Consider the following 13,619-nt stretch of genomic DNA (forward strand, 5'->3'; position numbering starts at 1 on the left):
CAGGCGGTTGCCCTTGTTGAGGCACAGCTGCAGGGGGCTCACTGGACCGGTGAGACGTATGAGTCGCAGGTGATAAAATGGATTGAGAGGGACAGTCTACAGGCTTGTTAGGAAAACCCTCGAAGTCATCCTCAGATGATGCAGCTGGTGAGTGAAAGAGGGCTGTTAATCTTTCTTGGCCAGCAGCATGAGAAGGCGGAACAGAAATATAATGTGGTCGCTTGGTGGCACTGTGGCTAGACAGGTGTTTGGCTTTAGCCACGGCCTTTTTGCTTAGCAGACTTGTGATGCGAGGTCTTGCAGGGCTGCTTTGTCCCAGACGAATGTGCCTCTTGTTGTTGGTCCGCCATTGTACACGCAGAGATGTGGGGGGTGCAGTGTGGCGAGGGACTATCACCGACACATGCACAGAGGTGGGGGGTGCAGTGTGGCGAGGGACTATCACCAACACACGTACCGAGGTGGGGGGTGCAGTGTGGCGAGGGACTTCAGTATACGCCCTCAGGTGGGGGAGAATGTAAAGTCCCAAATGCACAATGGAGCAGTTGTTGTGCAGCTGTTGTGCAGTTATGCCTTGTGATGCTCTTTATTATTACACTTAAAAATAAAAAACAGCCCAAATAACTGAACTATATCACACAGCAGGGGAGCCAGCAGAGCCTGAACAGAAAAGGCGGGAAGAAAGAACAGAACAAAATGGCGCCTGCTGAAAAGAGAAGGAAAAATGAAAAACAAAATGGCGGCTGGGAAGGAGGCAACACAATGGCGGTCGTAAAGGATCACCTGCAGACTTAGGGGGTAATCCAAGAAGAACCGGAGTCAAAAAGGTAAAAAACAGCCTCCGCATGCTCCAAACGGCTGCAGTAGCAAGCTGTAGGGAACGAGACGCGGTCCCCTTCACAGCCTCAATAGCAAGCCGGGGGGGGGAAGTCTTCCAGCAGCCGCCGCTGGTGCCACGAGGCAGCCAACCGGCTAGCAAAGAGGAGCCGCAGGAGCGAGCTCCAAACTGCTGCTCGCTAAAGATAGCCGCAGCTGCCCACCGCAGCCAAATACAAGCCGCCGCCGTCAACTAAGCTGGCAGTAAAAGTTTGCTAAAGGAGCCGCAGGAGCGAGCTCCAAACCACTGCTCACTAAAGATAAGACTGCAGCCGCCTGCCGCAGCCAAATACACGCCGCCACCATCAACTAAGCTGGCGGTAAGAGTTTGCTAAAGGAGCCGCAGCCGCGGCTCCCAGTAAGGTAAAAAACAATAAAGACGGCTGCCGCCTGGGAGGAAGGGAGGTGGTGGCAAGGAAATGAAAGGGCTGAAGAGAAAGCCGCAGCCAAGGCTCGTCTCACAAGAGACTTGAGCCCAACGGGGGAACGGCAGCTGCCGGAGCCCCCAACAAAGGGACTGAATTGGGGGAAGAACAAAAATGAGTCAAAATAAGTAAAAACTAAGTAAAAAAATCCCCCCAACAGATGTCCCAGGTAAATACAAAAGAGGTGAAGGAGGGAAGGGAACGGAAGGAAAGAATCAACAGTCCCACACACTCAATCACCAACTTAGCTAACTCTATAGAAGTAAATCCAAACGCCTCGAACGAAGGCAAGAATGAACTGGAGTGGGAGGGGCTCAATGCCCCAGGTCTTGACTTCAATCCATTCTTGCCTTTGAACGCTAGACGACAGTGTTTTCCCACATGATGTCGGACTACCTGAGGAAAATCAGTACTGCATGCATGTTCACTCTGGTATCTGGCATTTGAATTGGTTTCATTTTCAATGACTAGTAATAGTGCTGGTGTTTCAGACTGTTGATAAGACAGACACAGAACAGGAATTTTCAGCTATGGAGGATGGCCTCTACCATCCAAGCTGGAGGACAAGTCAGCTGCACAGCTATCAGGACTCTGAGCGCTGAAGAAATTGAGTGTTCTCAGGAGTGGGGCACCTGCCTCATCTAAAGCACAGCTGGAGCTTGACAGACTAGCTGCTCTGCTAAGTCTCTGGACACTGGGATGGTGTTCATGAAGGCAGACCCTCTCAAGATGTAGGTATGATCCTTGTGGAAGAAGGAGAAAACTTTCTAACCACTCCCATGTTCCTCTGTTTGTTTGCAGGCTCCAGAGCAGGGCATCTGCCCAAGGAAGCCATTGGGGAAAACAAAGGAAAGCAGGGTGACAAAAGGATAAGAATAGAGCACAAATGGAAATAAAATACAAATGGTAGTGAACAGGGTGCTTTGGGGTTTTTGTAAGCTAACATGATGAAAAAATGGGAGACAAGGAGCCAAGCAGAAAACAAAACAGGACAAAAATATTATAAAGCAGAAGTTATTATAAAGCCCAAAGGGGCAGCACTACAATGCTAGTTTCTCAGCAGCAGCGTCACTGCTTACCAGAAGGGAGAGGGGCAAGGTGGCAGGGTGATCGGGACAGTGCAAACACACCAGCGGAATGACTCCAGCCCTCCTGCCTATGCTCCCACATTGTGCAAAACTCACTGCCACCTCACCCTCTCGCTCCTGGTAAGTGGCAGTGAAGTTAGCATCCGCCCCACCAGTGAACCACGTCTGCTATAGAGGCCTGAGCTTATAGCAGTGGAATAGCGAAAGAGGGGGAAACAACTGCCTTGAGCAAAAGGTAGGAAACAAGCTGGAGAAAAGCCAGCAGGAAGAGAGGTCTGGACTTGCGTTTCTTGCCTTTCAAGCAAGTAGGAGGAGTTATAACCCACTTTGATACCTCACACCACCAAATAAGAGACGTGGAGAATCCCCACAGGGTATAAGAGGCTACAGCCCATACGGAAGCATACAATGTGATGGCCTATCGTTATAAGCAATACATTTGAATTGAACCAGAACATAGGAAGGTGGGTGATGCCATAAAACCTGCAGTGCCAGTCATATCTCCCTTTCTTTGCGGGGCAGGCTGCATATGTGCCACCAAAAGTCACTTGTGCATCAAAGAGGCACTTCTCATAAGAACATAAGAACATAAGAAGAGCCTGCTGGATCAGGCCAGTGGCCCATCTAGTCCAGCATCCTGTTCTCACAGTGGCCAACCAGGTGCCTGGGGGAAGCCCGCAAGCAGGACCCGAGTGCAAGAACACTCTCCCCTCCTGAGGCTTCCGGCAACTGGTTTTCAGAAGCATGCTGCCTCTGACTAGGGTGGCACAGCACAGCCATCATGGCTAGTAGCCATTGATAGCCCTGTCCTCCATGAATTTGTCTAATCTTCTTTTAAAGCCATCCAAGCTGGTGGCCATTACTGCATCTTGTGGGAGCAAATTCCATAGTTTAACTATGCGCTGAGTAAAGAAGTACTTCCTTTTGTCTGTCCTGAATCTTCCAACATTCAGCTTCTTTGAATGTCCACGAGCATATATGTGAAATTCAGATTTTTTGCTCCAATATGCATAATTTTACACTTGTTTATATTGAATTGCATTTGCCATTTTTCTGCCCATTCACTCAGTTTGGAGAGGTCTTTTTGGAGCTCTTCGCAATCCCTCTTTGTTTTAACAACCCTGAACAATTTAGTGTCATCAGCAAACTTGGCCACTTCACTGCTCACTCCTAATTCTAGGTCATTAATGAACAAGTTGAAAAGTACAGGTCCCAATACCGATCCTTGAGGGACTCCACTTTCTACAGCCCTCCATTGGGAGAACTGTCTGTTGATTCCTACTCTCTGCTTTCTGCTTCTTAACCAATTCCTTATCCACAAGAGGACCTCTCCTCTTATTCCATGACTGCTAAGCTTCCTCAGAAGTCTTTGGTGAGGTACCTTGTCAAACGCTTTTTGAAAGTCTAAGTACACTATGTCCACTGGATCACCTCTATCTATATGCTTGTTGACACTCTCAAAGAATTCTAATAGGTTACTGAGACAGGACTTTCCCTTGCAGAAGCCATGCTGGCTCTGCTTCAGCAAGGCTTGTTCTTCTATGTGCTTAGTTAATCTAGCTTTAATAATACTTTCTACCAGTTTTCCAGGGACAGAAGGTAAGCTAACTGGCCTGTAATTTCCGGGATCCCCTCTGGATCCCTTTTTGAAGATTGGCGTTACATTTGCCACTTTCCAGTCCTCGGGCACGGAGGAGGACCCAAGGGACAAGTTACATATTTTAGTTAGCAGATCAGCAATTTCACCTTTGAGTTCTTTGAGAACTCTCGGGTGGATGCCATCCGGGCCCGGTGATTTGTCAGTTTTTATATTGTCCATTAAGCTTAGAACTTCCTCTCTCGTTACCACTATTTGTCTCAGTTCCTCAGAATCCCTTCCTGCAAATGTTAGTTCAGGTTCAGGGATCTGCCCTATATCTTCCACTGTGAAGACAGATGCAAAGAATTCATTTAGCTTCTCTGCAATCTCCTTATCGTTCAGCACAATGTGTTCAGCACAAGTCATGCCGGGTGTCTCAAAGCCAAGCACCGGATCTTCTTAGGGGATACTGTTGTGAAGATCTTTCATGGAACACCACCAATCAATGTAAAGAACTCCTTGTTTACATAATGTCCCCCAAGTAAAGCCACCACCTAGTAAGACTCACTTTCTGTCACAGCCTCATCAGCTACATCAAAGGTAGGGAACGTGTAAGCCTCCAGAGGTTGCTGGACTCCAACTTCCATTATCCCTGAGCATCGGCCATGCTGGCAGAGGCAACATGTGAAGGGCCACAAGTTCCACACCCCTGACGTCCAACATTGTGCTGGAACAAGTAACCTTGCTGCTGGTGCATGGAGACACTGAGATCATTGGAAGCTTCCTTTGGAAATGCAATTTAACTCAACTGCCTGCTTAATGTTCACGGAGAAGATTTTGCACAGCTATCTTCACTTTGAGGCAAAGGATAATTAATCTATGAAAGTACAGAAAGCAGCATTTACAATGCTACCACCAAGAAAAAAGAAGGCATATTCATTTTCAACGTGCATATGATATACTCACTGGATTGGAGTGGGCTGAGATTGTGCTAGCAGCTGATGGAGACCGAGAAACTACCGGGCTGATAAACTGAGGCAAAGAGCCCCTGGCCACAACCAGCTTGACACTATCTTTTGCTTTTTGTAGGATGCTGATAGCCTGTTGATGCGTAATTGTCTGATCGAGGGGTTGCCTGTTAATAGCAAGAATTTGATCTGCTTCTTGCAGCCTTCCATCTCTATCATACGGATGTGAAGAGTAAAAAGAAATTAACAAACATAAGTGCTACCAGTTTGACAGTTTTTCCTAAATAGTTTATTTTAATCCTGTTTTTCTATTTCTCCCCAATTTTGTTTTTTAAATCTTTCCCTGCAGTTTTGCTGTGAGCAACTATTTTGGCATCCTGGTGATCAGCTCCCTTTGAAGCTAATCCATTGCCACTCTCTCCTGGCTTCACCCCACAGCTAGCTCCTTCTCCCTGCATCCCAATCCAAGACTAAGCATATTACATGAGGGTTGCTTCCAAGCTTTCCCAGTTGTAGCCTGGGAACTTCATTCATGACTTTGAGCCTGCTGCTTAACAGACCAAGGTTCTACTTTGCTCACAGTACAAGCACTGAATATTCATCAATTCATGCAGTTTACTTACCAAATACTGTCATCACAATCTTTGTGGGGAGAGGGGGACTAGGTTTCCTTGTTTAAAACCAAAAAAGAAACCTATATTATAAGCTACATTAATTTAAATCTTTAAATTACAAAAGGGAATGCACTTTCACTGAATCCCATAATCCACCTTTCCTCAGACTTGAGTCAAATCCACTTTTCCTCAGATACGAAATCAAAGTAAGCTGAAAAGTAAGTTGTGAGTCCAAATTTCTTTTTAAGAGGAAGGAATTTAAAACTTCTATCTCCAAAACCTAAACTAAGCCCTTTTAAGTGTCGTTGCTTTCAGTGGGAGAATAAAACACATGCTTAATTCTCTTCCACTGAAATCAATATAATTTAATATTTTGTTTATTATTATTATTATATAATTAATTAATTTATATTCCACCTTCAACACAAAGGCTGCCTGGGCAGTATACAACGATCTGTAAGATACACACAATGATATAGCAGAACAATAAAACCAGCAATATATATAAAACAAGCATCAAATAAATTTAAATTAAACTAATGCATTCCATCAGCACAAGGATTTTTATTTACGCAGCAGAGCTTCCTCCACTCTCCTCTCCCCAAGTGTGCTCCATGCCCTTCCCAAATCTGATCCAGTGGGTTGGAGGAACCCCTAGAACAAATTTAGGGGGCATGCAGGGGAGGAAGTTCTGTTGCACACACAGAATTCCTTGCACTGACAGAATGTGTTAGTTGCATACCGCTCATGAACTTAAAATAGTATGATGATATATGCTAATATAAAACAATTGTGATTTATATAAATATATTGTTTTGTTTATAATAAATAAAAGAATAAACACACAAAAATAATTACTCCAGAAAAAAGAACAATAATTCACTCCCTGCTAAAAGTCTGGAAAATAATTCTGAAGATGTGAACTTTGCACATATAGGAGGCAGATTATATAAAAATAAAGGTTCAGTACATCTCATGCTTTCTGCACCAGTGTGTATTATTTAACAGCCTGTGCTTAGTCCTCTCTCACACACACAACTTCAGGGATAATAAGGAAGAAAAACAAATAAAGCCAACTAAAGGAAAAATGTACAGAGTTGGGGAAAAAGTCAATAATGATAAAAGCAAATAGATTCAATATATTAATTAAAATAAAAACCTAAGCGGGGGAGGACTTAACAAAATACCATGAAAATAGTATACTGTGATATTGGTTGAAATGGAACAAAGTGTGACTAGAGGAACTAGAGGCTAGAAAGACTTTTAAAAGTGTGACATACTGTGTGGACATTCCTTACGCTGCCAATGTTTTCATACCTCTTTGCCTTCAATACTTCAGTTACACAACAAAAGAAAATTGCAACATGTGTAAATAAACAAAAAATACATAGACAAAACACTCTCCCTTGGAAAAATAATACTTTTTGAAAGAAATTCAAACTATACATAAATGGTATTAAGATTACAATATACAGAATTTACCAGGAGCTGTCAGTCATAAGCAATGTATCTCAACATATGCAGTTGTTATATTACTGCTCATGTCTAATAGTAGCACTTCTCTTATAATTTTTTTCCTGTCCAAAAAATATGAATAAGAAAGTAGTTCTTGGCAATCTCACCTTTGTGCTACACTTCCATCTTGAATCTCCTGCACAAATATGCCCAGTTCACCTCTATATTCACTCTTCAGGCCAACTACACTAAAGCCTAGACCACCACTTGGAGGTTTCACAAGTTCTACAGTCTCGATAAGGCGTCCCTATTAGCAAACACAATAATAAAAAGTACCATTTTGAAACAAATTCAGAAACAATATGGTTTCTAAGTTCATGTAAGTTTAATGAAACAAAGAAAAAATGAACAAAGCAGGCAAACAACAAATAAGCCCAGTACAGGCGTAACAAACAGGCCCTGTGTGATTACTATGATTAGGCAACGTGGGCATCACAAGGACAGATTCTCATCCATTATTTTCTAGGCACTTCATCCCTCTCTTTCAGTTTCAGAACTAACTACAGTTAGCTTTACATCTCTACCTGCATGTTCATTAACTACATTTAACACCAAACCGCTGTTCGCAACCATGGCAAGAAGTAGGTTTGCAAACTGAAGTTTGGACTGTGGTTAACATTAGCATTGGTGCAGGCACAGTTCGCTCTGAAGCTGAAAGGGAGGGGGTAATACCTATGCAACAGCCACAAAAACCTGTGAGTTGTTCCTAATAACCTAACATAAAACCACAGTGCCAAATACTGAATTAATTCATGTTTTAAAATCTTACTTGGGCCATATTTCTGATCAGTAACTCAAAGTCATCACTGGCAGACTTCCCATTAATTTGAGGGGATCGTGCAGCTGCTCCTAGGCCACTAGAAAGGTTGCCATTCTGCTGAGCCGACAGATACGATTCATTTTGGAGTGAAGAACCCACAACAGTACCATGATGCGAAAGCTGTAGGAGCTCACCAGACGAGGGGACAGGTGTAACATTTACCTAAAAATGTGTACAACACAGCTGAATTTTAGCTGCAAAGAGTAGAAGAACAATAAACCAAAACAAAAAACAAAATCCTCAACATAGCCCAACACTGGAGGTTTACCATGTACCAAATGACACGCCAAGACATTGCAAATGTCACAAAACAAATCAAAGAAACACAACATAATAAATATTACACACACTGGTGGCTTGAGAGTCAACTGTAATTTAGATTCAGTAATGTTATAGGTGTCCCTATATACAAGAAGTTCTATATGTAGAAGCACTTACCTATTTTCTTCAATGTGAGGGCCAGTTCAGCCATCATACATGTCAAAAGCCAAGAACATACTTACATCAATATGCAATTACAAATTTTTAAAAAATGTGTTCACGTCCAAGATATTCTTACTCTCATTTTTTATTTATAGTGATGAGTTTAGGATTGGAGGAGAAGTAAGTATATGGAGGAATGTTAAGGTAACTAGATTTATAGATGTTGTAAGTAATGGACAATGTAAATTTGCAGAGAGGTTTGACAACTGATATAACCCTACAGTTCTTTCTTGCCAGTAGTTAAGAAGTTATATAGCAGAAAGCATGGGGGCACACAAAATGGTATGTACATTACATGATTTTTAAAAGATAAACAATGAAAAGGAGGGTTGTCCCAAAAAGTCTTATTATGTGCATTTAGTTTATATCATGGCAATAGTTTGAAGAAGGAATGGAAGAAAGTTGTGGATAAAGAATTCTCCAAGCAGGAATAGCAAAAAAAGGACTGGCAAAATGTCCTTGTGAAAACATAAGAGAAAATTATTACAAATTGATTTACCAGTGCTATCTAACACCTCATAGACTGAGTAAAATATAAAATAGATGTGAAGACAAATGTTAGAGGTGTGGATCCTCAGATGAAGATATTAGGCATATTTGGAGGTCTTGCCCATTAATAAAGAAATATTGTGAAGAAGTATTCACACTAATAATCCATTATGTTATACCTTTGGTTTTCTGACAATTTTGTTGAGCTAACTAGGTGATCAAATTAAACACAAAGAACAGGTGTAAAATCTATTAGCTCTGTCCATATGTCAGTAGCTCAAAACCAGAACAACAAACCACCACCAATGATAAAAGAATGGCTATTTAAAGTTGGGAGGGTAGCAGAAATTGTCTGAGCTCATCTTACTGTATGATGGTACACAAAAAGGGGGAAAAATTAGAAGTTAATGGTTTCCATTGATTGAATTTATGAAAAATACACATAGTATAGATATTAATATAATACCTTCTCTATATGGTAATTATATTGTCTGAAGTTATATTGCTTATTGATTACTAATTATGATTATGGGTTCATATATAAAGAGATTTGGTGTTAAGATCCACTTATTTTCTATATGTAAACAGAATATTATGTATGTACTTCATGTGTTGTGTACGTAACTTTAAATAATTTTCTAAAAAATAAACAGTAATTTGCAATTTTATTTCTTTCTTTTATAAAATTATTTCTATACTTGCATTAAATGCAAGCAACAGTATCAAACCAAAGCTAAACAATGTTAAGCTCCATTGATTTCAATGGAATTGAAGCATATGAATAAAACACTCCCATTGAAATCAATCAGATTTAAAAGTGCTTAACTTGGATTGTGCCTAAGTTTTGATAAATACAATGTCAGGAGCAGGCCTCAGACATGACAAATGTATCATGGGGTAGATCATTCCTTAATTGCCTGGAGGTTCTTTTGGGTGCATCTGAGACAGAATGCTGGGCAAGATGGATTAATGTTCTCTCAAGGAGAACAAGGGCTGCCTTTCTTGGAACATAAAATGGATCACTGGTCTCACCTGAAGGGTGATTTTCACAGGTAGTGTGCCATCACGTGGGTAATTGCGCCATCTAGCGTCCGAAGGCAAGAATGTACTAAAGTCAAGATCCAGGGCAACCATGCCCCTCCCACTCCAGTTCATTTGCGACAAGTCCAAAGTAGGATATCTGAAAGAATATAATGGCCAACCAGACTACCGGCAAGGAAAATACAGGAACAACAAGTACATTCCTAACATAATAAAGGATCTGGACCTAATGTATAAAAAACACGGAATAGTAATCCGTTAAATAATGTTAAAAAACACCCCAAATCCTCCAACAGGGAGGGCCATGATGGCATGCTACCTGTGAAAATCACCCTTCAAGTGAGACCCATGGTCCATTTTCCCCAGGTAGCATGCCATCACGTGGGATGTACCAAAGCAGCTCTTATAGGGAGGGACCACCCACTGATTAGTCATGAGAAATAACTTGTTGCAGAACACGCCTCCCAAATGAGGTGTCAGCAGAAGCGTAGCGGTCTATCTTATAATGCTTAATAAAGGAGTCTGAAGTAGACCATACAGCCGCTCTACAGATGTCTGCAAGAGGTGCGTTGGTTGCGAAGGCAGCTGTAGTAGCGACCGACCTGGTGGAATGCGTCGTTATCTTAGCAGGCACTGGAAGGCTAAGTGACTCATAAGCTAGAGTAATACAGGTGCGCAACCAACATGACAAAGTGGATTTAGCTACCTTTTTCCCTAGGGTCCTTGGGTGAAAGGATACAAATAGTGATTCCATTAAGTCTTATGTCCTGGGTTTGAGATAGACAGATCTTAAGAGCTCTGCGAACATCTAGCGAGTGCCAAGCTTTCTCCAATGGATGGATGGGCTTTGGACAGAATGACGGAAGAACAATGTCCTGGTTGCAATGGAATACTGAGCTGACCTTGGGACAAAAAGATGGATCTGGCCTCAATACTACTGAGTCCTTATGGAAAATGCAGAGATGGCTGGCCGATGACAAGGTTCCCAACTCTGAGACTCTTCTCGCCAATGTAAATGCCATCAAAAACAGAACCTTGAAGGATAACAGAAGCAGTGGTACTGAAGCAAGAGGTTCAACTGGAGGGCGCTGCAGGGCTTGTAGAACCTCTGGCAGACTCCAAGAGGGGAAATGGTGACGCACGGCCGGAGAAAGGAGAGCAGCCCCTCTCAAAAAAGTTTGATAAGCGGATGTGAGCCCAAGGGTACAGCAGACAAAGAGACTGACAGAACTGAGGAGATAGTAGAGGCATGACGACGCAGTGTGTTCGCTTTCAGTCCCATTTTCAGCCCTCTATACAGAAACTGCAGAACCTGTTGTACAGTGATTCGAGAAGGTAAGAGGCCCTGGGATGTGCACCAGTTGGAAAACGCCAGCCAGGTACTCTGGTATATATGATTTGTCGAAGGCCTCCTAGATGCCAGAATGGTGTCAACCACCCCGAGGTAGCTCTGTGGAACTCATCTGTTTCCGTTCAAACGCCAACCCGTCAGACTCAGCCAGTTGGGATCTGGATGCCAGATCAGTCCCTGTGATAGAAGGTCCGGCCTGACAGGCAACCTCAGGAGTTCTGCTACTGACATGCTCCAACTTCAAGATTGACTGGAAATGCCGAAGGGCCAGATGGACAGCTCTTAGTTCCAGCCAGTTGATGTTCTGACATTGCTCCCCTTTGGACCACACCCCCTGGACAAATAGAGAGTTGCAGTGGGGCCTCCATCCAGTCAGGCTGGTGTCTGTGGTTATTATAGTTCTGTCCAGCTCCTGGAATGGAGTACCCCTGCTGAGGCGTTGAGTGGTCGCCCACCAGCGGAAAGACACATGCAGTGATGGATTCAAGGGTATCACGCAATGGTTGGAGTTGGCAATGTCTGTCTGGAATGGCAATAGGGCCCACTGCAGTGGTCGGGTGTGATGACGAGCCCACGGTACAATGTGAATGGTGGAGACTACCATCCCGAGAACTTTTGCCAGAAACATTACATCCATCTTTGAATGTTGCATCAGCCGAGTTGCCATGTCTCAGATGGTTGTGATACGCTCGGGAGACAAGAAGAACATGGCCTGCGCGGTGTCCAGTATTGCTCCCAGATGTTGCAGCCACTGAGTTGGCTCGAGATGACTCTTTTCGATGTTGACTAGCCAACCATGTGTCCTTAGAACCTCAAGGGTGTAGCAGACCTCTCTGTGAGCCAGGTCCCTGGAATCTGCTTGAACTAAAAGGTCATCCAAGTAAGGGTAAATATGGACCCCGAGTGTGGAGGTACGCCACCAGGGTAACCATCACCTGGTGAATACCAGAGGGGCTGATGCAAGGCCGAACGGCAAGGCCCGGTACAGAAAATGATGCTGGCCTGACGTAAATCTCAGGAACCGTCGGTGGGCAGGACAGATAGGGACGTGAAGGTATGCCTCCTTCAGGTCGATGGATGCCAGAAAGTCCCCTTGTTGCAGACCTTCCACAATTGATGCCAGGGACTCCATTTTGAACCGACGGTACTTCACAAAGTGGTTGACAAATTTGAGGTCTAAGACCGCCCTCCCCAACAGATCTCACTTGGGAACCACAAACAGGATGGAGTAAACGCCCTCCGACCTTTCTGCAGGTGGTACTGGTTCTATTGCGGCTATGTCGAGGAGTGGAATCTGTCCGGGGGAGTCAACCAAAACTCTATTGTGTAACCAGGGGAGAAGATATCTCTGACCCAAGAGACCTGTGTTAAGGCGAGGCAGGAGCTTGTGTAGAGAAGTAGCCTGCCTCCAACAGGGATGACGTCGGAATTGTCTACGCTGCCGAGCTCCTCTACTGTATGATGAAGCAGAAGGACCTTGTCTTCCCTGGTACTGAGCTCTGCCCTGGAATCGTTGTTTGTGCCAGGGTGCCCTAGAGGAGCGGAAATCAGGGACTCAAGAATCGCAGCCTCGTCCCCCCGGGGCTGCGCCCCTTGAAAGGGCTGGAAAGAACTATACAGGGCAAATCTTCGAAATGGTCTGAGGTCCTCTCTCCTGGCTGTGGCTAAAGCTGGTTTTCAGTTGTCTTTGGTATCTACCAAAACTGCCTTAAGAGCCTTTTGGATTAGGAGAGGCGGGCGGAACCTCATCTCTACAGCCATGAAGCTCTGTGGAGCTGGACTGCCGGAGGACAGCTTGCTGAGGAGATATATTGGAGTGAGGCAAAGACTGTGCTTGAGAAAGAAACCCCAGAACATCTCGCAGCTGGGACAGAAATTCTGGAGTCACTTGTAACCCCGAGGGGGGATCAGGGGATACTGTCTGTCCTTGTGCAGGCAGATGTGGCTGAACTGGTTGAGGCAGCGAAGGCAAAGGAGTATCAGAATACAGAGAAGCCATTGCCATTGAATGAGATGGGCATTCCAAGGTTGTTTGGCTGGGAAACCCTTCGAACTCATCCTCAGATGAAGCAGTAGGTGAGTGAAAAAGCATAGTTAATATTATTATTATTATTATTATTATTATTTTGTCCAAACAGCAGGAATCCTGAGTATGAAGCTGTTGACAAGTTGGCTCTGGCTGTGGCGTCAGCGTCCCAGTGCTGCAGCCAGAGTGTTCTCCGAGCCACTATTTCCGCAGCCAAAGCCCGTGCTCCTTGGTGGGTTGCATCCAGAGTGGCGTCCGCCACAAATGCAGTTGCTTTGTGTAGCTTAAGAAGACCCTTTCGAAGTTTGGCTGGGTCCGGATTGGGATCGTCCAAGAGGTCATCC

General features: G+C 44.0%; 1 protein-coding gene across 33 annotated transcripts in view; it reads right to left on the bottom strand.

The window, feature by feature from the left end:
- Nucleotides 1-13,619, bottom strand: part of MPDZ (multiple PDZ domain crumbs cell polarity complex component) — a 179,347-nt gene that overhangs the window by 138,816 nt on the left and 26,912 nt on the right. For 32 of the 33 annotated variants that reach the window (XM_061629886.1, XM_061629896.1, XM_061629870.1 and 29 more), the window contains 3 exons: nt 7,835-8,047; nt 7,173-7,312; nt 4,935-5,148 (listed from right to left, as the gene is read on the bottom strand). The exons of the other annotated variant lie outside the window; for it this stretch is intronic. In XM_061629886.1, the coding sequence (XP_061485870.1) occupies nt 4,935-5,148; nt 7,173-7,312; nt 7,835-8,047 (567 nt within the window). The remainder of the gene's footprint in view (nt 1-4,934; nt 5,149-7,172; nt 7,313-7,834; nt 8,048-13,619) is intronic. 33 annotated transcript variants of the gene reach the window in all.

The sequence above is a fragment of the Rhineura floridana genome, chromosome 1 (genome assembly GCF_030035675.1).
Source record: "Rhineura floridana isolate rRhiFlo1 chromosome 1, rRhiFlo1.hap2, whole genome shotgun sequence".
In the NCBI taxonomy this organism is placed as follows: Eukaryota; Metazoa; Chordata; class Lepidosauria; order Squamata; family Rhineuridae; genus Rhineura; species Rhineura floridana.